Source organism: Poromitra crassiceps (assembly GCF_964638095.1).
Source record: "Poromitra crassiceps genome assembly, chromosome: 3".
Lineage (NCBI taxonomy): Eukaryota > Metazoa > Chordata > Actinopteri > Beryciformes > Melamphaidae > Poromitra > Poromitra crassiceps.
The window spans coordinates 36,653,980-36,678,866 of NC_139625.1; the positions used below are offsets into that span (position 1 = coordinate 36,653,980).

The window sequence follows — 24,887 nt, forward strand, 5'->3', positions numbered from 1 at the left end:
ACTGTTGTTGTTATAGCCATAGTACTGTTGTTGTTATAGCCATAGTACTGTTGTTGTTATAGCCATAGTACTGTTGTTGTTATAGCCATAGTACTGTTGTTGTTATAGCCATAGTACTGTTGTTGTTATAGCCATAGTACTGTTGTTGTTGTTATAGCCATAGTACCTGTTGTTGTTATAGCCAAGGTACTGTTGTTGTTATAGCCATAGTACCTGTTGTTGTTATAGCCATTGTACCTGTTGTTGTTATAGCCATAGTACTGTTGTTGTTATAGCCATAGTACCTGTTGTTGTTATAGCCATTGTACCTGTTGTTGTTATAGCCAAGGTACTGTTGTTGTTATAGCCATAGTACTGTTGTTGTTATAGCCATTGTACCTGTTGTTGTTATAGCCATAGTACTGTTGTTGTTATAGCCATAGTACCTGTTGTTGTTATAGCCATAGTACTGTTGTTGTTATTATAGCCATAGTACTGTTGTTGTTATAGCCATACTGTAGAACCTGTTGTTGTTATAACCATAGTACCGCAGTGACAGATAGGGAAACATTAGTGGATATTATGGGATGGCAGGGAAATGATTGATTTGGATCGTGCCTTGTCCCTGCAGGGCTATGATCCTGATCCAGAAGGCCCAGCTCAGAGACTCTGTATCAGCGCCCTCTCCGCTCCCTGGAGCCCTGTGCTTTACTGGCTTTATGAAAGTCACGTCCGGCCATATCGGCACTCACCGCTTTTTCTGCGCGTCTCTCTGTCTGTCGCTCTTTCCTCGTTTCTCTATTTGCTGGTCCCTTTCTTTTTTTATTTATTTCCTTTTACTTCTCTCTTTTTCTCTTTCCCTTTTCTCTTTTTCGAGCCTTCATCATTTCTTGCCATCTCACTGTCACAATCTTTCTCTATCAGTGTTGTTTTAAGCCTTTTTTGTCTTCCATTTCTGCTTCTCTTCCTTACAGCCTTACACCAGAAATGGGCTGCAAATCAAAAGTCTGATGGTGATGGCCAGCTTTGGGGCGAGGCATATGGTGGCTGCTAGGCAAGTAAGATGCCATGATGCGCAACTAAGCGTGCTCTTTCATTATGCATTTCTATCTGTTTCTTGTTCTAGAACAGGGGTTCCCAAACTTTCCGGTCCAAGTACCACTACGTACCAAACCAAATTTCCCAGGGATCACTTCCACTGCGTATACCAACCCCCCCCCCCTAAAAATGCTGATGATTTAACCAGGCAATAGCAGCAGAAAGGCTAAGTGACAATATAAGGCTACTAGCTGGTTCATAACGGACAAACACACACCTGCTAACATTAGGCTGTTAAAAAAGAGGACCCATTTGAAAATGTTTTTTTTCCCTCGCCACAATTGAGCCTAAATTTGGAGTGTTATTTAGCTACCTTCCTGACAAACTAGCATGGCATGGTTGATAGAAATCGATTCCTTATGTCTTCTAGTTTCATATGATACCAGCAACTTCACTCTGGCTTTGAAACTGAGCCTGCTGGAGCCTCTGAAAGTAAATGTTCAAAATTTTGATATTTCCCAAATATCACGATATTTCCGAAAATTGGCCCAATCCAGCTACTTTTCAGGGTTATTTTTTATTTTATTTTTAATTCTCTGGCGGACCACCATGCGGAGTCCCAGTTTGGGAACCAATGTTCTAGAACAGGGATACTCAACTTGCTTTGCCCGGGGGCCACTTTCGTGAAATGATAGAAGGCCAGGGGCCAGTTAATAAACAATCAATATAGATTTTTCTGTAGTGGATTGTGGATTTTTGGGGTGTCAGCTGGAGTTTAGTCTGACAATGTTGTGCACACCAGATAGTTAGTTAGGTTAAGTAAGTACATACATAAGTGCCTGGATAGCGAGCAGGCGGCGGTATTTGACAATTTAGCAGCTAAATCATAGATTATTGAAAGATATTCCATATTCCAGACTGAAATGCTATAACAGAAGTGGAGTATTGGCCAGAATGACATGAACATTTGGACACTTATTCAGCGGTAAAAAACAAAATCAAAAATCAAAATCAATTCCATCGCATGTGGCCCGCGGGCCGCCAGTTGAGTATCAATGTTCTAGAACATGCAATGTGAGAACACAGACAAACAATTTAATAACGCTTTCCTGACCACAGGAATGTTATTCTCGCCTATTCCAGAAGAAACAACACGAGGGCCAACCAGACATTTCCACACAAGGCCCACAGAACATTCCTGTCTTCAGCTCTCTGTGGTATTGTGACTGAGTGAATGAAAGGCAGTCGTTCAAAAGAGTGCACGCTTCTGTTGTGGTGAAATCCCAACAGAAAGTGAATCTCTACTTTTGGCATGGAGTGGTCACTTTTAGAGCTGGAGGATGACATTCTTGGAGAGCCATTTTGTATTCTGTCAGGCCATTTGCAAAAAGCTGTTAGCGGGGAGGAAATGAGTGCAGAGACACTTGTCGAGGTGACCTCCATTACTTTGTGTTAGAAGCAGAGCAAAATCCACCTCATGAAAAGACAATGAGTTTCTTGTCTGTGATGGATGAGGACTGATGCAAGACAGAATATTCCAGAGGGAGGCTGTGAGATGGAGTTTTGTGTCCAATAGGCTATCTAGCTACCCTGAAGAGACCCAGTTTTTTTGGTGACACACACACACACACACACACACACACACACACACACACACGCGCGCATGCATGCATGCACGCGCACTACATCAGGAATAACAGTCACAACGTCAGCACAGGTGTGGAAACTATGAGAATCAGCAAAAACTTTAACTAGCCGCCCAAACACACAAACACCACCTGGTGAGTGACACAGGTCCCAGCCAATGACTGTACTTAAGGTTAAAAGCTTTGACCTCATTATGAGTCCAATTAAAATATATACTGTACCGAATAAATGAACTGGCCCTTTAGGAGACAAACGTACCTCGATTTTAAGGGAGAAGGTGGCTATGAAGGGATCCTTGAGGACCATGAAAACTAAAATCACGTTGGCCTCCTCTGAGATGGAGGGGTCAAAGGACAAACTAACGGGCCAATCAATACAATTGCAGGCTAATGCAGGGCAATTATTTACTTCCAGAGTAGATGAATCAGACTGATTTGACCATATGCTATGGAGTGGAGGTCAACCGTAGTATGGCAGTAAAGATCAGTCAATAATTGCAAATGAGGAACACAGTCCCAGGAGAAACAAACTGGCCGGCAACAGTGTGGCCTGCAGGTAGATAGATAGACCATCCTATGAATGGAAGGTTACAGACACAAGCCCCTGTTCAAGTGCTGCACAAGTGTCTCTGAGCAGCACTTGAACCTCTACCTGATCTAAGGAACCAGATATAGCTGTGCTTTTACCATCAGGTGGCTTATATGGTGACATGTATGAGTGTTGTTGTCCCTCTCGAATGTGTCTGTAAATGTAGACCTTCATAGCTCCAGCATTGGTAATCGAAAGTGCTTTTGTACTTCACACACATCACTGGAGCCAATTTGAAAACCAATATAATTCTGCCCCCACCCCCCCTCTCGCTGTCTCTGTCCTCTCTCTCACACACACTCCCCCCCCATCCCCAACAGTGTCCTCCTCTCTTTCCATTCTCCATCTCAGCTTCTCGTCCACAGTCTACACTCTCTCGGTCCTGTCTTTCCTCTGGTTGATTATGAGCATGTTACAGTAAATCAGCACCGTGATTCACGCTGATTTGGAAAGACGCCGCCGTTTGTGCAGTGAGGCCGTTTGTGCACAGTGAGGCATGACAATGCGGCTTCGACGCTGCAGCTCTTTAACATTTTAAAATTAGCATTCATCGGTGTGGAGAAGTGTTGCGATCACTCCTGGATGAATGACCGACCCGCCTGACTCTGCAAACTAATCCCTTCAGTGGGGGGGGGGGATGAATGAGTGATTGAATGTGTTTCTGCGAGAAATAGCGATTGAGAGAACGAAAGTGAGTGAGTGAATGAGTGGGGGTGTGAGTGGGTTTTGGTTGAGGGGGAGGCCCAATCCCAACACACCCCTTGCCCCTCCCACCTAGCCCTTAACCCTCCATTTTGCACGTTCACACGTTGGAGTAGGCTGTTCCGATTCTTTTTTGCATCAGAGCTAGGGTGTAGTGGGAGGGCTAGCTGGCGCTCCAAATGGAGATTTTCCAGGGGCACAGTCCAAAGCGAGGGCTGAGAAGGAAATCACCAAGAATCAACCAAAAGTTACAAACTAATGTGAATATCTGAGTTTAATGTAGATACAAAGGGCTGTGGATGTGTGGAATTTATTTGTGACAGCATTTCAAAAAGGACATCGCATTGCTATTCACACTGGAGACATCCAGAGGATCTCCCCACTCCCAGCTTGTGACTGTAGAGGCAGGCAGTTGCGGCTGTCCCAGTGCAGTGCGACCGGGGGTAGAGATCCACGCAGAAACACATGACGATCTTTGCAAATAGCGAGTTTTGAAATGCGTGTTTCAACAATCAAATTTTTGTATCTACATTAAGGTATTCACTCTTTTTTTTATCCTTCACTTCCTTCACTTCACAAATATTAACAAATGCTACTTGTTCCATTTTTAAGGCCTTAGCTGACGAAGACTGTGATGCACAGTTGATTGCACTACTGTTGACCAAATGTACTATTGTAAGTCGCTTTGGATAAAAGCATCTGCTAAATGATGTGATGTAAGTAATGTAATGTAGACTAATCAATATAGATTTTTCAACAGTATGTCATCTATAGACTACTACATTACATTACGTCATTCCTAGAACCAGTGTGTTGGAGGCTATCTTTAATTTCTCCCATTCACGAAATACAACATCTGGGAAAATCTTGACGCTGGACTCTGTCTGAAGTTTCTGAAGTGTGCAGCAGGATTGATTGACTTTGAACGGATCATTTATCCGTTGGTTGACTCCCCAACGGCAACATCTGACAATAATGGCTTCAGCATAATGGCTGTTAGACTAATCTCCGGCCAAAGGACTATCTTAATAACACCTGAAAAAAATAGAGCAATTACCCTTTAAGGTGTGTGAGGAACTTGCAAGAAACAGCTCCCAGTGACATTCAAACACTCCGTAAATGAGATTAATGAAGTGGTCCATTTTTGTTTTTGTTTTTTCTCTCTCCAAATATTTAAAAGTTCATCTTCATCTTTGCCCAGGTCTGAGAAAATGAGACACTCCAGCCAACTAGGGAGTGAGTGAGCGAGCGAGCCAAGGTATGAATTGATGTGCGAGAGAGAGAGAGTACAAATTAATGTGAGGTATGGAGTCAAATAATAAGGGAGGAAGGGAATGATTAACAGAAGGCAGGTAAATGCAGACTAGGGGGAAATGATGATGATGAAGGGGGGTCAAGGCGTTGAGCACTGAAGTATATGAGCCGAGAAGAATACAGTGAATAAAATGGGCTCTGGAAAAGCATAATCACCCCCTGCGCACAGAGCCAGAGGAGATGAGAGTGATTCTCGCAATCCAAAATTCATAGAGTGACTTTAATATTCAGCTTTGATAAAGTGCTATGCGTGGTGCCAGGGTGGCGGTACGAGCCCACTTGGATGCCTCATTCTTCGTTTCTGCAGCGGGCCTGCAAGCTTGAGACTGCAAAGGGAAATCAACAGTACCAGAACCTCAGCCAGGGTCTAAACACTGGGTGAGGGAGGGAGAGAGAGGGAGGGAGGGAGAGAGAGGGAGAGAGAGAGAGAGTGAATGAGATCGATAAGGAGAGAAAGGTAGAGAGTAAGTGGAGAGAGTGGGAAAGAGAGTGAATGAACCAGGGAGCGAACTACCATTCAGTAAAAGCCGCTCTAGCATGAGTTGAATCTTAATTGATGGATTGCGGTAAGATGACTCACTCTTTGCTATTTTTAGCTGCTGGAGGGAGAACAGTTGACTGTGTGTTTGTGAGTATTTTCATGGTGTATCATTATGTATTAAGTATCATTATGCAATCGTGTAATAGGTTTCACTTTTGAATGTATGCAGGTGAGGAGGTATAACCAATATGTGTGACATTGGAACGCACCTGTATCCCTATAGAGGAGCGAGGTGTCTTCAAGTACTCCTCGGCCTTGGACACCAGCACGGCCTTGTCGCAGGTGAGCACAGAGCTGTGGCTGTCCGTGGATGGGTGCCGCTTCCCAGCCATGACCCCGGCCGCCTCCATGGCGATGGTGACGGCCTTGGCGCTGTCCAGGCTGTCGGTGGAGTTGTAGAGGGCCCTGCCGAGGCTCAGGCCCAACCCGAGGCCGTCAGACGCCCACATGCCGCCGCGGGGGTGCCTGGCCTCGTGGTAGGCATCCTGGGTGGACTCTGTGCTGCTCTGGGCCGTGACTGAGATGAGGGGTTTGGAGGTGGTGCGGGGTGGGACTGGCGGAGGGGTCTTCTTGTAGCTGGGCGTGTAGGTGACGGCTGGAAAGGGCCAGGGGTAAGGTAATTATAAATCAAGGTTAATTTGCTGTTTTGATATTATTGTGTGTCACGGAATTCTCTACTGTCACAGTATGAGTGCTGTTTTCTGGAACATTTTCATGATTCAATTATAGCAAACAGCTTGAGGACTTGACTTGATGCAGGAAAGAGAGAACTTCAGTTCTGGTGACTTGGGACTTGACTTTGACTTATTCTTTCTTAACTCATTGAGTGCCAATGACGACTTTAGTCGTCAATTGCTTTAGTAACGTTGAGTGCCAAAGACGACTAAAGTCGTCAATTGCGTTTTTTGACGGTGGGACGTGGATCTAAGCCTCTTACATCGCCTCTTACAATATGGGAGCTATTGAATGTGTGTAACCTATTTTACAGAACCCTTAGGTGGCGACAGTGCTCTCCAGATTACAGAAAGGCGAGGAAAAAACAAAGAAGAAGTCGTTGGGGAAACGGAAATCGCATCGCATCCGTATGCATCGATATGCATGAAGCATAACGTTAGCTGTGCCTGCAGCAGCCAATCTGCTGCCACAATTGAGCCCCTCCGTGTCCGTTGCGACAGCCCATCCGCATGATCAGCCGTGGAGTTGTTATTATTCTCAACTGGAAGCATGGGAGCCGGTGACAAACACACGCGGAACGCTGTAAAAAAAAATGGATGCCGCGCACCCTTCACTGTGCACAGCAAACGCAGCAGAAAGCCACCAGAGAGCCCCCCCCCCCCTCAACTGCAGTTGAGGGGGGGGGGGGGGGGGGGGACACGCAGAGCAGCAGATAACACTGACCCAGACAGACCCAGACAGCAGGACAGTATTGGCAAACGCAAGCCAGAATATCCGATGCCCACCAGCAGCAAATCAAGACCAGCAAGAAGCTGCAACCAGCAGCGCACGCAGGGGCCAGCGCTGCTGGTTGCAGCTAAAAAATATTATTCTGCCAAACAAAATTCCCTGGCCTTCACTGTTTTATTGAAGGAAATTATTTTTGAGGTGTGACTACATTAGAAAATATTAGCTTCAGAGTCAGTGATGTGCTTGAAATGTTTAATTTCACAAAAGGCTCATTATCTCAGCTTCTAGAAAAAAATGGCTGTTTTTGGTTAAATCAAGCTATCTTCTCCGGCTCATAACTAAAGAACGGAAAATGGGATCAATAAACTTTTTTTTGCAGATGATAGAAGAGAGTCTCATCGTTCTTTGTGCGTGTTCAGTGTTTACATAGTAATATCACACAATATTCTGTGGGCCTCGAGAAATCACTGAAAACGCTCTGAAACTCTGGCACTGGGAGCGTCCGTTCTCCAAAAGTGGCTGGCACTCAATGAGTTAAAAAGATGAAAGATGAAGATGGAATTATTGAAATTATTGAATTGCATTGCATTGAAAATTCATGGATATTTTGTTTTCTTTAAAGGAGAACTTACCTCCAAAACACTTTTTTTCAGCTTTTAACCAATATATATGACTTTGGGGGTGATGTGTGAAGAATTCTGGTCAGAATTTCCACATTTGACACCAAACTGTTGCCATTTTACCATTTGTATCATTTTTCAGCAGCATATCTGGCATAAGCGCCCTCTAAAGGTGGAAAACTGCTTTTTTTTGTGCCCTCAAATGAATGGGATATTTGGTACAACCTGACGTCACGGTGGGTTTAGCGCGTGCATCTGGTGCATCTCCAAAGCCTATACAACTAGGCAAGATGGAAAAACCTTACTTAGTATCAGGCTCCAGAGGGCTCTAACTGAAGTAAAAAAAAAAATCTGTTTGCTCTTAAAATACTGAACCAAACGTCGTCAAAGTTGGCACATGTCTTAATTATAGTTAGTTTCCCGCTGAATGTGTCATTACTTTATTGATATCTTACCTGGATAAGCTCGAATGATGATGTTTATATTATCAGTCCGAGTTGCACTGTCTCCAGCCCAGGCAGGCGAGAGCCGTACTGTTACATGGACGAGCCCCAAGCTCCGCGGGCGCGCGCAGCAGGCCAGCAGCAGCTGGGCTCTAGAGCAGTCTGATATTTCCGCAAACAAATATGGTCGCAGTTTAGCGCACATGTCAAATATAACGCTATACTACGACGTGACAACGTGACAAAGCTTCTCTAAACACATCGGCTACTATCATATTTCCCTGCATCCCTCCTACTGAGATTATATCGGTAATGATTTTGGACAGACTGAATGCGCGGAGGAGGAGAGATCTGCACTGCAGCTGTGCCCTCTGAGAGACACTCGCCTCGCTCCGACTACTGTGCCCGTCTGTGAAAAGCGTCCTGTCCAGTCGCACCTTCGCAAACAGATGCGGGATTCCCTCAATCCTGTACCCAATCTCAGACTGTATTCTCTAAATCGCACACCAGCTATTTCTGTCTACGTGGAGAAATCTCGCATTGTGTTAGCCCAGAGCGAGAGGTTTGTCCTCACTGTGTGCTGTGTGCTGCGAGCAGCGAGGCTCTTAACGTAAGTTTAGACAAGCCACATGCAAGCCACGCACACACATGGGACAAAATGGGACAAAAATAATTAAATTTCTAGTTCGCCACTGAATGGCCAAATTGATATAACTATCAACCATTTCAGGATTTTCTGTTTCCATACAGGCCACCAGCGTTGGCTAGTTGATGATATTTATAAAGATATCGCCCCTCTCAAATAAATTATTTTTGAGGCAGTAGGCAAACTGTAATGGCGTCGATTTCCGAAAAAAAATCTTGACTTAACACAGCCAAAGAGTCTAGTATAGACAAGAGTATATGTCATTTCTTGGTTTTTTCAATAGGTATTTTCAAATCACTGTTCTAATACATATCTAGGGGGTAAGTCCTCCTTTAAGCTATTGAATTGATACTGGATTCTTGGTGTTCTACATTCAAACTTGACACATTAATGACATGGACTTCACTTGGATGTGACTTGAGACTTGTGCACCACCGGGGTCATGAATGTGCATACCGGTATTAATAAATAAATAATAATTGATTGCATTTATACAGTGCCTTTGTAGATACTCAAAGAGCTTCACATATCAGGGGAGGAAGGGGGACTCAACTCAACCACCACTGATGTGCAGCACCCACCTGGGTGAGCCAGTTTGCAACAGAACGCTCACCACACATCAGCTATCACAGTGGCGAGTTGAGGACTGAAAGAGCCAATTAAGTAACGAGGGATGATTAGATGCCCAGCATGGCTGAAGGAAGGCCTGTGTGTGAATTTAACCAGGGCACTGGAGTTACACCCCTACTTGTGCGAAGAGAAAAAAAGTGGAAAAAGTGCTTAGTAGCTCTTTAATGACCACAGAGAGTCAGGACCTCGGTTTAATGTCTCATCTCGAAGGATGGTGCTCACTCACAGGACAGAGTCACTGTCTGCCCTGGGACATTAAGGAAATTATTCATGACACCAGAGGGAAGAACATCTCCTACTGGTCCTCCAACACCACTTCCAGCACCAGTCTCCCATCAAAGGAGTATCCTATCCACAGCCCAGACCTGCTTAGCCTCCCCAGGAAAGTCAGCAATGTAATACAGGAGTCACTGGTGCTGACCAGTTCTTGTAGTTCAACTACTATAACTACTCCTTTAATTCAGTTCACATTAACATGTGTTATGCAAAGACAAGTATGTTGGCACGTTGAAATATTTAGCTAATTAATGCCTTAACGAGCTAAATTAATGGCCTCATTAGCATACATGGTTATGCTTAATATATCATGGTGATGGTGGCGGGACATTAGGCAGCTCAAGCACCTCTTGTTTAATTTGAATGTGTCAGTTTGGTGAACTGGGGTAAGCATAATTTATGGCAACCGCTGAGCGATTAAACTTGAATCTTTGGATAGTGGGTTTTATTTTGGTACTTTATTGTTGCCAGTGATCATCTTATTGACCTGAGCTTGCTCCTGACTCAGTACTCTCTCTTCAGAGACACTATGGTCATGTGTTCCCTGCAGCTACAACCCTTTTCCTTCTCTTTCATTCAGTTTCAAAGCTGAGAAAGGGAGAGAGTGGCTGGAAATGTGGGCACCTCTTAAAGGTCAGGAATTGTTTTTGTTTGATCCAATCAGGTATATGAATAAATGCATATGGACACAGAACATCAAAGTCCCTGAGATACGAGACATTTATCATGGATGCTGGTGAAATATCAGAGAACTAGAGAAACCAGTCAAAGTAATCAAGTTTCCTTGTGACTGGAGGATCCTGGTGATGGGGGGCACTGCTCAAGGAAGGCTGACAACTCTCATCTTCTTATTGTGTCCTTTTGACGAAGGAAAAAGGGACGATCACTTTCTTTCAAGTGCAAATGAGAATGTGGACTTACTCCACAGAGACGGGTGCAGGAACAGCTTCTAGGTTTTGATGTGCCTGCATTTTCAAGTGACGCCTAAAACACAAGCTGTGTTGAAAAAGCGCGTGATGAAAGCAGCGAGCGGAGCAGGTGCCTCAGAGCCTCTTAGGAAGCAGGGAGGAGAAAGAAGGGAATAGAGAAAGAAGAGAGAGATAGAGATCACTGAATCACGCCGCAGGTTAAGCTATGGGTTATCATTTTCCCACAGGATTGTGTTGAACTCTGTGTTTCTGTTTCTGCCTGATAAATGCTTACATCACACAAAGCAATTAAGCTAGGGTCCGTATGAGAGTAAAATCAGATCTATTTTAAGTTCTAATGAGCTTGAAGGAGCAAAGCTTCTGCACACCTAAAAATGACAGGTGCGTCGGAGGAGGGAAAACCCGACTGAATCAACAGAAAATAACTTCCAAATGCAAAAAGTTTTATTTGACAGAAAGAATAAGGTTTCGGTCCTTTTTTTTTTTCTTTTTTTTTTTAACCTTTATTTATACAGGGGGAGTCTCACTGAGAGCAATGCTCTCTTTTTCAGGAGTGCCCTGTTCACATTCACACACACACATTCATACCTGGAAGCTGACCAGTACAACCCCAGTCTGATTAGTCTCTTAGAACAGACGAGTTGGCTTCCGCAATTTTCAAATGCTCTCGCCATACCGTCTGTACGTTAGACCCCCAGAACATGCACAAGGAAGTAGTGAAAAAAACCTTCAGACCGGAAGGAAGTTCGACGGAATCTGACCAATCACGACACGCGTGTCCACGAAAAATATGTTCCCCCCGGAAACTTAAACCGATGCAGGTTGCTAATGCTAGCAGTGCTTTAGAATTACCATGGAAGCTACGCCGACGAAACCGGTGAAAGAAGACCCTGATAGACGTAAACGATGTATCCGCGGCTTGGAGGAACCTCGTGCAAGACGTGCACTTATTCCAGAGTTAAACGAAAGTGATGAGGTAAGTTGCTAACGTTACTGAGCTTATCGTTCGTCTTACTAATCAGCGTTAGCTAACGATAGCTACAGCAGTATATAGCTAGTTAGCTAATGTTAAATTCTGATTGGACGAATGAGCGGAAGTCCCGCCTTTCAACTTCCTCTTCCGTTTGGTGCATGATTCTCCCCCACGAAGTACAGACTGTATATAGCTGCATCCGCCGGATGTAGATAAGACAGTCTGTTTTAAGAGACTACAGTCTGATCTGCTGGTCCTTGATCAGCTCCACTGGAGCAGTTGGGGATAAGGGCCTTGCTCAAGGGCACCTCAGTGGTGGTAATGGGGGAGGGGCAAGCGCTGCCTTTTCACTTTCCCCACCCAGATTTATCCTGCCGGTCCCGGGGATTGAACCTAAGACCTTCTTCAGATTCTTGAATCTAAAGAAGGTCTTAGGACCGAAACCTTATTCTTTCTGTTAAATAAAACTTTTTGCATTTGGAGACAGTGTGCGGGAGTTCTTTTTCTGCAGGCCCCACCAAAAAACTTCTTAGAATGAATAGAGTTTCCCTCCTAATCACACAGTAGCCTGCAAATTACAGCATTACAACACAAAAGCATTATTGTCTGAAATAAGGGGCATGTTTAGTTTAGTTTCCAGCTGCCTTTGGGAAGAGTGTCATTTAATAATTCATGGTGAGAAATGACCCAGGGCTTCACCTCAAACCTGCAACATCTTTTGGTCTCTCCCTCACCCGTATCGAGGGTGAGTCTATAAATAAGCAGAGAGGGCTGGCCCACCAAGAGCTTTCTGCTCTGGGGACCTAATGACTCACTCTGCCGTCCATTCACAAAATTAACCTCTCACGCGGGATGGATAGAAGCACCACTGAACAGAAACAGAAAATAGAAATGGAGAGGTAAGGGAAGAAGAGGGAGGGAGGAGATGAGCTGAGGTAGGGAGCGTGTGTGTGTCTAGTTTGTGTGTGTGTGGGGGGGGGGGGGTCAAAGGAGGGAGGTGGAGAGAGAAGAGGGGGGGAGAGAGAGAGAGAGAGAGAGAGAGAGAGATGACCCATTCAGGGGCATGATTCAGCAGGAGGACCAAAATAGAGCCATTATTAGCCAGCGCTGTCGTGCAGAGGGGAGTCATAATTCTTGCTCCCATCTTGGCAGTGGCAGTATTACTCAGCATTTAGATTTCATCTAGAGCGAATAGGGAACGTACTGCATGCTCCCTCGCCCGCTCGCTCACTCCCCTGCTGAACATACTGCATGCTCCCTCGCCCGCTCGCTCACTCTGCTGCTGAACATACTGCATGCTCCCTCGCCCGCTCGCTCACTCCCCTGCTGAACGTACTGCATGCTCCCTCGCCCGCTCGCTCACTCCCCTGCTGAACGTACTGCATGCTCCCTCATTCGCTCGCTCACTCCCCTGCTGAACGTACTGCATGCTCCCTCGCCCGCTCGCTCACTCCCCTGCTGAACATACTGCATGCTCCCTCATTCGCTCGCTCACTCCCCTGCTGAACGTACTGCATGCTCCCTCGCCTGCTCACTCACTCCCCTGCTGAACATACTGCATGCTCCCTCGCCCGCTCGCTCACTCCCCTGCTGAACGTACTGCATGCTCCCTCGCCCGCTCGCTCACTCCCCTGCTGAATGTACTGCATGCTCCCTCATTCGCTCGCTCACTCCCCTGCTGAATGTACTGCATGCTCGCTCACTCCCCTCCTGAACGTACTGCATGCTCCCTCGCCCACTCGCTCACTCCCCTGCTGAATGTATTGCATGCTCCCTCATTCGCTCGCTCACTCCCCTCCTGAACGTATTGCATGCTCCCTCGCCCACTCGCTCACTCCCCTGCTGAATGTATTGCATGCTCCCTCATTCGCTCGCTCACTCCCCTCCTGAACGTATTGCATGCTCCCTCGCCTGCTCGCTCACTCCCCTCCTGAACGTATTGCATGCTCCCTCGCCCGCTCGCTCACTCCGCTGCTGAACGTACTGCATGCTCCCTCGCCCGCTCGCTCACTCCCCTGCTCACAGCAAAGGCATCGAACAAAATCCCGTTCAACAGAATGATTCACTGTAATCGTAAATTAAAATATGAAAAAGACGATGGCTGACAGCATCACCATGGAATTTAAAGTCCCTGGAAACCAGAAATATTTTATTATTATTTAGCATTTTGAGTTCATCACATCACAGGAACCTATGTTAATAAGCCACCAGCCAAATCTGAACGATGATGAACGTCACAAAGTATATAAATTTAGGTTTGACAGTCATGGCAAAAGTAATGAGAATCAATTAGATTTTAGAGCGTATTTTCTCCCGCGGACTGTGTGGGCGTGTCCCGTCTGCAGCAGGTCTCCTCTCTCTCTCTCTCGGAGCAGACCGAGGAGACCTCTCTCTCCGTTAACGGAGAGAGAGAGAGAGAGAAGGAGAGAGAGAGAGAGAGAGAGAGAAGGAAAGAGAGATGGAGTGTGTGTGTGTGTTCGCGCGTTGCTCGACGCATAGCACAGACAGAGAGGGTTTACAGAGAGGAAGAGATCTCTGCGCTGCGAGTGCACAGCGCTACTGTGTGTGTGTCAGTGTGTGTGTGCGTGCGTGCGTGCATGCGTGTGTGTGATTCGATTAAATCTTATGACGTGATAAGATCATGCATTTTAGCACTGCGCGCACCGCTCTCTTCAATGAGGAAATGGAAATCCAGACCTTGTAGAAAAGTGTCGATTTTTGGGGTTAGGGTTGAAAGCAATGTCAACTTACTTTCTGAGGCACACAATTACTCACATAAGACCCTAAATTTAATAGTTGGAAGTTTTTGTGGATTTTGGTTTCCAGGGACTTTAAAGGAGAATTTCGTTTTTTTTTAACCTGGACTCATCTCCTGGCAATAATTATGATTTGGCCACTCACCCAGCGATATCCGCGGCGTTTCTGGCCGTCCTAGCGTTGTTTTGAGATCAATAGCGTCCAAGTCAGTTGTAAAATGGAGCTGATTTGGGGCCAAGTGTGAGCCTGTCTTTCCTGCATCTAAATAGCTATTTTTATTCCCGTTTTCGCCAAATATCGTCATAATCTGATCCCTCAAGAACCACCAGAGTGATATTTTGTCAAAGGCTGTTTCCTGGAGTCGCACAGGGATCAAATAACCTCAAACGTGATCTCGGTCACCAAGTCTTGTGAAGTCCCGCGATACTTTCCTGTCGACTGGCCAAATACAGGTAGGACGCTTTGCGGTGGTGGTTTTAGCGTAACCTATGTGGGGTTTGGCATAACCTTCGTTATTTCGAATCCCACATAGGTTACGCCAAACCCCACATAGGTTACGCTAAAACCACCACCGTAAAGCGTCCTACCTGGGACTTCACGAGACTTGGTGACCGAGATCACGTTTGAGGTAATTTGATCCCTGTGCAACTCCAGGAAACAGCCTTTGGCGAAATATCACTGGTGGTTCTTGAGGGATCAGATTATGACGATATTTGGCGAAAACGGGAATAAAAATAGCTATTTAGATGCAGGAAAGACAGGCTCACACTTGGCCCCAAATCAGCTCCATTTTACAACTGACTTGGACGCTATTGATCTCAAAACAACGCTAGGACGGCCAGAAACGCCGCGGATATCGCTGGGTGAGTGGCCAAATCATAATTATTGCCAGGAGATGGGTCCAGGTTAAAAAAAAACGAAATTCTCCTTTAAGTGGGATGCAATTTCATAATAAAGTGCATCATTTGTGATTGGGTTAGTTAGCCTCAGTATTGAGGGTAATGCATTACAAAACTTTTAGCAGTAGCCTAACGCAGTAATATAACTTATTACCAAATAGGATTTCGGTAATATTATACCAGTTACTATGTCAAGTAATGCAAGTTACAACTTGAAACGGAGCTGCTGTCAGCTCCACGTTAGGTTGCATTGAGTTATTATGATGAGCCCACAGGTATGTTCACATTATCTAATCCGGCCCCCGTTCAAAAAAGTTTGGACACTACTGGGTTAGAGTTTGTTTGTTTGTTTGTTTGTTTGTTTGTTTGTTTGTTTGTTTGTTTGTTTGTTTGTTTGTTTGTTTGTTTTTTACATTACAGCTTTGAACAGAGCATCATGGCATATACCATGTTAGATCTTGGAGCAAAACAAACTTCAAAATCATAATTATGTTTTTATTGTATAAAAACAATCAGAACATGTGATGACAGAGTTGATAAAGTAAGTAAAATCATTATGTAAATCAGTGAACAAATCATTAATGGGCACCTAAATATAAATGGGTAAATCTAAATGTATTAGTTTGACATGAACTTTAGCATCTAAATGATTGTACATCTGCCTTTCTAATTATCTCCATCTCCACTTAAACCCGTCTAAAGAAAATGTGTTCAAGTTAGTAGATGAGGTTTATGAAAGAATACTCTGTGTGTCCATTTGCAATTGAATCTCTCTATCAGGTCTGGACTGTATGCTAACAGGTAGGACCTCTATCAGGTCTGGACTGTATGCTAACAGGTAGGACCTCTCTATCAGGTCTGGACTGTATGCTAACAGTTAGGTCCTCTCTATCAGGTCTGGACTGTATGCTAACAGTTAGGACATCTCTAGCTATCAGGTCTGGACTGTATGCTAACAGGTAGGACCTCTCTATCTATCAGGTCTGGACTGTATGCTAACAGGTAGGACCTCTCTATCTATCAGGTCTGGACTGTATGCTAACAGTTAGGACCTCTCTAGCTATCAGGTCTGGACTATGCTAACAGTTAGGACCTCTCTAGCTATCAGGTCTGGACTGTATGCTAACAGTTAGGTCCTCTCTATCAGGTATGGACTGTATGCTAACAGTTAGGTCCTCTCTATCAGGTCTGGACTGTATGCTAACAGGTAGGTCCTCTCTATCTATCAGGTCTGGACTGTATGCTAACGGTTAGGTCCTCTCTATCTATCAGGTCTGGACTGTATGCTAACAGTTAGGACCTCTCTATCAGGTCTGGACTGTATGCTAACAGTTAGGTCCTCTCTATCAGGTCTGGACTGTATGCTAACAGTTAGGTCCTCTCTATCAGGTCTGGACTGTATGCTAACAGTTAGGACCTCTCTATCTATCAGGTCTGGACTGTATGCTAACAGTTAGGTCCTCTCTATCAGGTCTGGACTGTATGCTAACAGTTAGGACCTCTCTAGCTATCAGGTCTGGACTGTATGCTAACAGGTAGGACCTCTCTATCTATCAGGTCTGGACTGTATGCTAACAGGTAGGACCTCTCTATTTATCAGGTCTGGACTGTATGCTAACACGTAGGACCTCTCTATCTATCAGGTCTGGACTGTATGCTAACAGTTAGGTCCTCTCTATCAGGTCTGGACTGTATGCTAACAGTTAGGTCCTCTCTATCAGGTCTGGACTGTATGCTAACAGTTAGGACCTCTCTATCTATCAGGTCTGGACTGTATGCTAACAGTTAGGTCCTCTCTATCAGGTCTGGACTGTATGCTAACAGTTAGGACCTCTCTAGCTATCAGGTCTGGACTGTATGCTAACAGGTAGGACCTCTCTATCTATCAGGTCTGGAATGTATGCTAACAGTTAGGACCTCTCTATCTATCAGGTCTGGACTGTATGCTAACAGTTAGGACCTCTCTATCAGGTCTGGACTGTATGCTAACAGGTAGGACCTCTCTATCTATCAGGTCTGGACTGTATGCTAACAGTTAGGACCTCTTTATCTATCAGGTCTGGACTGTATGCTAACAGTTAGGACCTCTCTATCTATCAGGTCTGGACTGTATGCTAACAGTTAGGTCCTCTCTATCAGGTCTGGACTGTATGCTAACAGTTGGGCCTCTCTATCTATCAGGTCTGGACTGTATGCTAACAGTTAGGACCTCTCTATCTATCAGGTCTGGACTGTATGCTAACAGTTAGGTCCTCCCTATCAGGTCTGGACTGTATGCTAACAGTTAGGACCTCTCTAGCTATCAGGTCTGGACTGTATGCTAACAGTTAGGTCCTCTCTATCAGGTCTGGACTGTATGCTAACAGTTAGGTCCTCTCTATCAGGTCTGGACTGTATGCTAACAGTTAGGACCTCTCTATCTATCAGGTCTGGACTGTATGCTAACAGTTAGGTCCTCTCTATCAGGTCTGGACTGTATGCTAACAGTTAGGACCTCTTTAGCTATCAGGTCTGGACTGTATGCTAACAGGTAGGACCTCTCTATCTATCAGGTCTGGAATGTATGCTAACAGTTAGGACCTCTCTATCTATCAGGTCTGGACTGTATGCTAACAGTTAGGACCTCTCTATCAGGTCTGGACTGTATGCTAACTCATTGAGTGCCAATGACGACTTTAGTCGTCAATTGCTTTAGTAACGTTGAGTGCCAATGACGACTAAAGTCGTCAATTGCGTTTTTTGACGGTGGGACGTGGATCAAAGCCTAATATATCTCCTGTAAAATTTTGGGGCATGTTGAATGTGTATAACCTATTTTACCGACCCATTAGGTGGCGACAGTGCTCTCCAGATTAGAGGAAGGTCCGAAAACAGCAGGAAAAACCTCCGTGATCAAAGCGAAACCGCTCATGCTGCAGCCAGAGCCATATACGGTAGATGGCTCTGACTTGCAGCTGATGTTGGCTGCGAACAGCAGTCAATCCGCGCACACAACTGAGCCCCTCTGCCTCTGTCTGTCTGTCTGCATAGTTTCTTCACACGATTAGCCGCCAGAAAGGCAGCACCCGACGCCGAAGGGCCAAACCTTTCCCTGCAGTCCGGTTTGGCATTTCCTTGTCGCGCTGGGAGCCGGCGCAAAAAAACGGAGCGCTCCGAAAATAGACTGGGTGCGTGTGGCTGTGTGTTAGTGTGGGGAGGAGTTTGCAGCTGAGGGGGGGAGAGGGGGGTGGGGCACACAGGCACCACACAACTACACCACGTCACTACATCAGAAAATATTATCTTCAGACTCAGTGAATGTGCTTGAAATGCTGCATTTCACAAAAGGCGGAATAACTCAGCTTCTAATTTGAAAAGTGTCTTTTTGCTCAAAACAGCCTATCTTCTCCGGCTCATAACTAAAGAACGGAAAATGGGATCAATAAACTTTTTTTTTGCAGATGATAGAAGAGAGTCTCATCGTTCTTTGTGCATGTTCGGTGTTTACATAGTACCGTAAATTCCGGACTATAAGCCGCGGCTTTTTTCCCGTTTTTTGGCCCCTGCGGCTTATATAACGGTGCGTCTTATCTATGGATTTTTTCAGAAAAAAAAAAAAAAAAAAAAAAAAATCTCTCTTTTTTAGCACTCTTTCTAACTATAAATCCACTTCTGTTTTAATTTCCTCTCTTGCCCTCTTTTCACCACACCGCGGACACTGTGTGCACTGTAAAAATAAACAACGGTGGTGTTGTGTTATGTTGTTTTGTTGAAATGTTACGGTAATACGGTAAATGGGAGCTTCCTCAAACAGCCATCCCGACAATCCCCTCTGTGCGTGACCACTTACATATGGTAATTACGGTAAGCAAACGGCCACAAGCCCATCAACTCCCTCCCCCGACTACCAGGAGAAAATCACAAACTTCGGCGAATTCACACAAAGGAAGATCAAGGAATATTCCATCGAACCGGAGCAGATCATAAATATGGATGAAGTGCCTTTGACGTTCGACCTGCCACTCACTCGGACTGTTAACAAGAAGCGCCCTGGAGGATTCTTTCACCAAAAAAAAGCTTTGCTCGTTCTCGACAGCATGAGAACGAGCAGTAGATGATCATGAGGTGGTTTTTCAGACGTGTCGATATAGCAGTTTATCGCAAAAGTGTAATGGAAACACATTTTTCGCATTTGCACGTCATGTGACCCATATTATCCCTTGGAAAAGGAGCGGAAAATAAGTTTGGTAAGTAAGGTTCGATAGCCGTGTCAAAACCTCCGCAGCAAGTGGAAAACTTTGAAGCAACGCTACCTAGCAGAAAGACGAGTGTTGTGCAAAAGCGTAGCCGGGCAAATTAGATAATGTTTAATGGCAGAAATCGGTCCATGGTGACAGCAGGCTGCCTGTGTGCGCGCATTTGGCACAGCGGCGAGATGAGAGGATGAAAAGCACACACTGGTGCGGTGGTGCTGTCTGAAGTGAATACAGTGACTGTGAGTAGGCTAATACATTGCACACGTTTCAGGTGCAATTATAGAACCAAATCAGCCTTTTCCCCCCTCCATCTCTAAATCGGACCAGTTGTAGGCTATTAGGCTACCTTTTTTCCTCTGCCTGTCGCGCTGACTGCATTCACGCAGCCAGCAACATTTTGCGACTCATTTTCTTTTGAATTGATAATCAGGCTCGTTTATATGCATTGTAACTTCATGTTGGGATTTCCATTGACCATTGGTTGGATTTGAGCATGCAGGGGACGGGATATGGGGCAGATCCCCGTGCGTAATCACTGTGGCAGCTGCTGCAACGGGGAATCACTCAAACGCAACTTCAATGGAAACGCCTACAAGTCGCAATTGTACATTGTCGAAGTTGTAGAAATATCGCAATTCTTTTGCGAAAAACTGTAATGGAAACACAGCTATAGATGAAGAGGAGTTCGTTGGTTTTGAGTGACAATGAAGGAGAGAGGAGAGTGGTTGACGAAGCCACCCTGAACCTGTTCGTTTCCGACACTGAAGATGAGGACTTTGGTGGTTTCAGTACGCAGGAAGAAGAGGAAGACGAGCATTAGTGACTTGACTTCTCTGGTTACAGGTTTGCTGCACATATAGCCTATTGTTGTGTGATTTTGTCTGGGGATTAGTGACCTGACTTTTGTTTTGTTTTGTTGAAATGTTAATAAATGGGAGCTTCCCCAAACAGCCATCGCTTTCCCGACATTCCTCTCTGTGCACGAACCCTTTCATATGGTAATTAAACATCAAAACACCCGCGGCTTATAGACCGGTGCGGCTTATAGAAGAAAAAAATAGTCAATTTTGGTCCCGCGGCTTATACACCGGTGCGTCTTATAGTCCGGAATTTACGGTAATATCACACAATATTCTGTGGGCCTCGAGAAATCACTGAAAACGCTCTGAAACTCTGGCACTGGGAGCGTCCGTTCTCCAAAAGTGGCTGGCACTCAATGAGCTAACAGGTAGGACCTCTCTATCTATCAGGTCTGGACTGTATGCTAACAGTTAGGACCTCTCTATCTATCAGGTCTGGACTGTATGCTAACAGTTAGGACCTCTCTATCTATCAGGTCTGGACTGTATGCTAACAGTTAGGTCCTCTCTATCAGGTCTGGACTGTATGCTAACAGTTGGGCCTCTCTATCTATCAGGTCTGGACTGTATGCTAACAGTTAGGACCTCTCTATCTATCAGGTCTGGACTGTATGCTAACAGTTAGGTCCTCCCTATCAGGTCTGGACTGTATGCTAACAGTTAGGACCTCTCTAGCTATCAGGTCTGGACTGTATGCTAACAGTTAGGTCCTCTCTATCAGGTCTGGACTGTATGCTAACAGTTAGGACCTCTCTATCTATCAGGTCTGGACTGTATGCTAACAGTTAGGTCCTCTCTATCAGGTCTGGACTGTATGCTAACAGTTAGGACCTCTATCTATCAGGTCTGGACTGTATGACTATATTAATTTTTGTGTACAGCTGGTTGTTCCCACCAAGGAAATTAAGATCTATCCAAATAATAAGTCATATGTGACTAAAGATATAAAAGATGTCATAAATGCCAGGAAAGTAGCTTTTAAAAATAAAGACTCAGGTGCACTCAATTTAGCAGACAAGAAATTGAGAAATAAATTAAGGGAAGCAAAAGAAGTATATAGACAGCAGTTAGAAGATGCGTTTAAAGCAAACAATCACAAAAAGGCGTGGGATACTATGAAATCAATGACAGGAATGTCATCCCCCACTAAACCTATTGTAACGGATAATGAACTTGACTTCGCCAATGACCTGAATGTTTTCTTTGCTAGATTTGAATCCCCAGATAATTCAAACAAGTGCACTGAAACACTGAGGGCTGTAACACCTGCTCCCTCTGACAGAATTATAATAACTGAAGAGGACGTCAGAAAGGTGTTTCAGTGTACTAACACTAGGAAGGCCACCGGGCCAGATGAATGTAGTGCCTATATCCTGAAGAACTTTGCTACTGAGTTAGCGCCAGTGTGGCAGCCGATATTCCAAGCCTCTGTAGATAATCACACTGTCCCTCTGTCATGGAAAACCTCACACATAAAACCACTACCCAAAACTCAACGACCAAAAGAACATAAGGACTATAGACCCATTGCACTCACTTCAGTGATTATGAAGTCACTTGAAAGAATACTGCTACAGTTTTTAGTAAGTACAACCAAGGACAAAATCGACCCATGCCAATTTGCATATAAGAAAGGATGTGGTACAGAGGATGCGGTTGTCACGCTGGCACATGTCATCACTAAACACTTAGATAAATCTAAAAATAATTATGCAAGAACACTTTTCTTGGATTACTCATCAGCTTTCAATACAATACAGCCAGACATTTTGATATTAAAAATGGTACAGCTGGAACTGAATCCATACTTAATCCACTGGTATGCCTCTTTTCTTACCAACAGGACACAAATGGTGAAAGTGAACCGAACCCTCTCATCAGCAATAACTACTAATGTTGGTGCTCCCCAGGGCAGCGTAAGCTCAGCTTTTCTTTTCACTTTCTACACCGACGACTGTCGCACTGTGGAATGTTTATCTGAGTGTCGTACCACACCAGACCAATATATTCTAAAGTACTCTGATGATACAGTTTTGATCTCTCTGCTTGATAGCTCTAGCGACCCTGGACTGCACCAACATAGAGTAAATAAGGTGGTGGAGTGGAGCGACAACAACGCTCTCTTAATCAATGCAAAAAAGACAGCAGAGATTGTTTTTGGGTCTCCACCTGACACACACAGCACCTCTGTTACTATCCATAATGAACAGATCAAGCAGGTATGCTCCTTCACATACCTAGGAGTAACAATAGACCACCTGCTGTCATGGAAAGACCACGTAGACTCTCTGTGTAAAAAAACGAAGCAAAGACTATACTTTCTTCGCCGATTAAGATCTTTTGGTGCTAGTAAACAGATTCTTCTATTATTTTTTACCTCAGTGATTATGAGTGTTTTACAGTACTGCAGTACCACCTGGTATGGATGCCTGTCTGTTACCTTAAAATCACAACTACTTAGACAGATGAATATTTGTTCAAAAATTGTAGGTAAACCACTGCATAGTCTATTTGAGTCTACATATGTCAACAGTGTACTGAGGTTAGCCAGAAATATTGCCTCAAACACTAATCATGTGTTACATGAAGAATATGAACTCCTGCCTTCTGGCAGGAGATACCTAGTTCCAACTTTCAAGAAGGTCAGACTAAGAAAGTCCTTTATACATCAGTCGATCCTGAGGCTTAATCAAGAACATGGCCGAGGGTCAGTGGAGCAGTGACCAGTGCTCTCTGTGTGCTGTATGTGTGTATGTATCTTTGTATTTTTTGGTTCTGTTCTCTTTGTCATGTGTTTGTGCATGGGACTGCCGCTGTCTTGCAAGACAAATTTCAGTGTGAACTGACAATAAAGTATATCGTATCGTATCGTATCGTATCGTATCGTATGCTAACAGTTAGGTCCTCTCTATCAGGTCTGGACTGTATGCTAACAGTTAGGTCCTCTCTATCAGGTCTGGACTGTATGCTAACAGTTAGGACCTCTCTATCTATCAGGTCTGGACTGTATGCTAACAGTTAGGTCCTCTCTATCAGGTCTGGACTGTATGCTAACAGTTAGGACATCTCTAGCTATCAGGTCTGGACTGTATGCTAACAGTTAGGACCTCTCTAGCTATCAGGTCTGGACTGTATGCTAACAGGTAGGACCTCTCTATCTATCAGGTCTGGACTGTATGCTAACAGGTAGGACCTCTCTAGCTATCAGGTCTGGACTGTATGCTAACAGGTAGGACCTCTCTATCTATCAGGTCTGGACTGTATGCTAACAGGTAGGACCTCTCTATCTATCAGGTCTGGACTGTATGCTAACAGGTAGGACCTCTCTATCTATCAGGTCTGGACTGTATGCTAACAGGTAGGACTTCTCTATCTATCAGGTCTGGACTGTATGCTAACAGTTAGGTCCTCTCTATCAGGTCTGGACTGTATGCTAACAGTTAGGACCTCTATCTATCAGGTCTGGACTGTATGCTAACAGTTAGGTCCTCTCTATCAGGTCTGGACTGTATGCTAACAGTTAGGACCTCTCTATATCAGGTCTGGACTGTATGCTAACAGTTAGGTCCTCTCTATCAGGTGTGGACTGTATGCTAACACGGGGGCGGGGGGGGGGGGGGGGTGTTGGGGGGGGGGGTGTTGGGGGGGATTTATCACTGTAAGGAAAATGCAGTGTTTTTTTTTGCCAATGGGGCTTTTAAGGATATGCAAACGATCTGGAGGGAGGGAGAGAGAAAAGGCGGGAGGGTGAGACGGATAGGGAACTCCATTATCAACGCTGTCATGAACATTGCTGACGAACAAACAATAAATAAATACATAAAAAAAATAGCCGACAATAGATAACAAAAGTCGGACTTGGGTGACTCAAACAAATCCCACTCTTACAGCATGGTTTGCTGTAAGTGTCCTGAGCATTGTGAGCATTGTGATGTGAGCATTGTGATGTGAGCATTGTGATGTGAGCATTGTGATGGGCCGCTGACGCTGAGAGCCCAAAAGATTGGTTGCACCAAAAAAAACACCGCTTGTGGCAGCAATTATAAGCACTTTCTTGGCCGGCTCCGCTTCTTCTATGGATCAGTCCATATCCGTTTGCTAGCCCATAATGCCTCAGCCCTGCTGTTCATGGATGTCACACTGCCGAGTCCATCTATCTCCAAGTAATGGCAGCCGCAGTCTGTGACGGGGAGACTCGGCCAGAGATGAGAGAGAGGTGGCAGACAAGCAATGACCTCCTTGTCATAGAAGCAGCCTGCTCCGAGTTGCATACCGTACAGCATCTGCAAAGCCAGTTTGACGCATGTCAACATCCTGGGCCTTAACCCCACCCTTAAGGTGCTCTTATACTCGAGCAAAGCTCCGTGGGGGTGGAGCTCCGCGAGTCTCCGGGAGTCACCGTGCAC

The 24,887-nt window shown here is 45.0% G+C and overlaps 1 protein-coding gene across 1 annotated transcript in view; it reads right to left on the minus strand.

Annotated features, from left to right (window-relative positions):
* dlgap2a (discs, large homolog-associated protein 2a) overlaps positions 1 to 24,887 on the minus strand; it is a gene marked incomplete at its 3' end in the record, with an annotated part of 386,637 nt that overhangs the window by 13,475 nt on the left and 348,275 nt on the right. Inside the window, exon 7 of the mRNA XM_083633008.1 lies at positions 6,007 to 6,404. Within this exon, the coding sequence (XP_083489134.1) occupies positions 6,007 to 6,404 (398 nt within the window). The remainder of the gene's footprint in view (positions 1 to 6,006; positions 6,405 to 24,887) is intronic.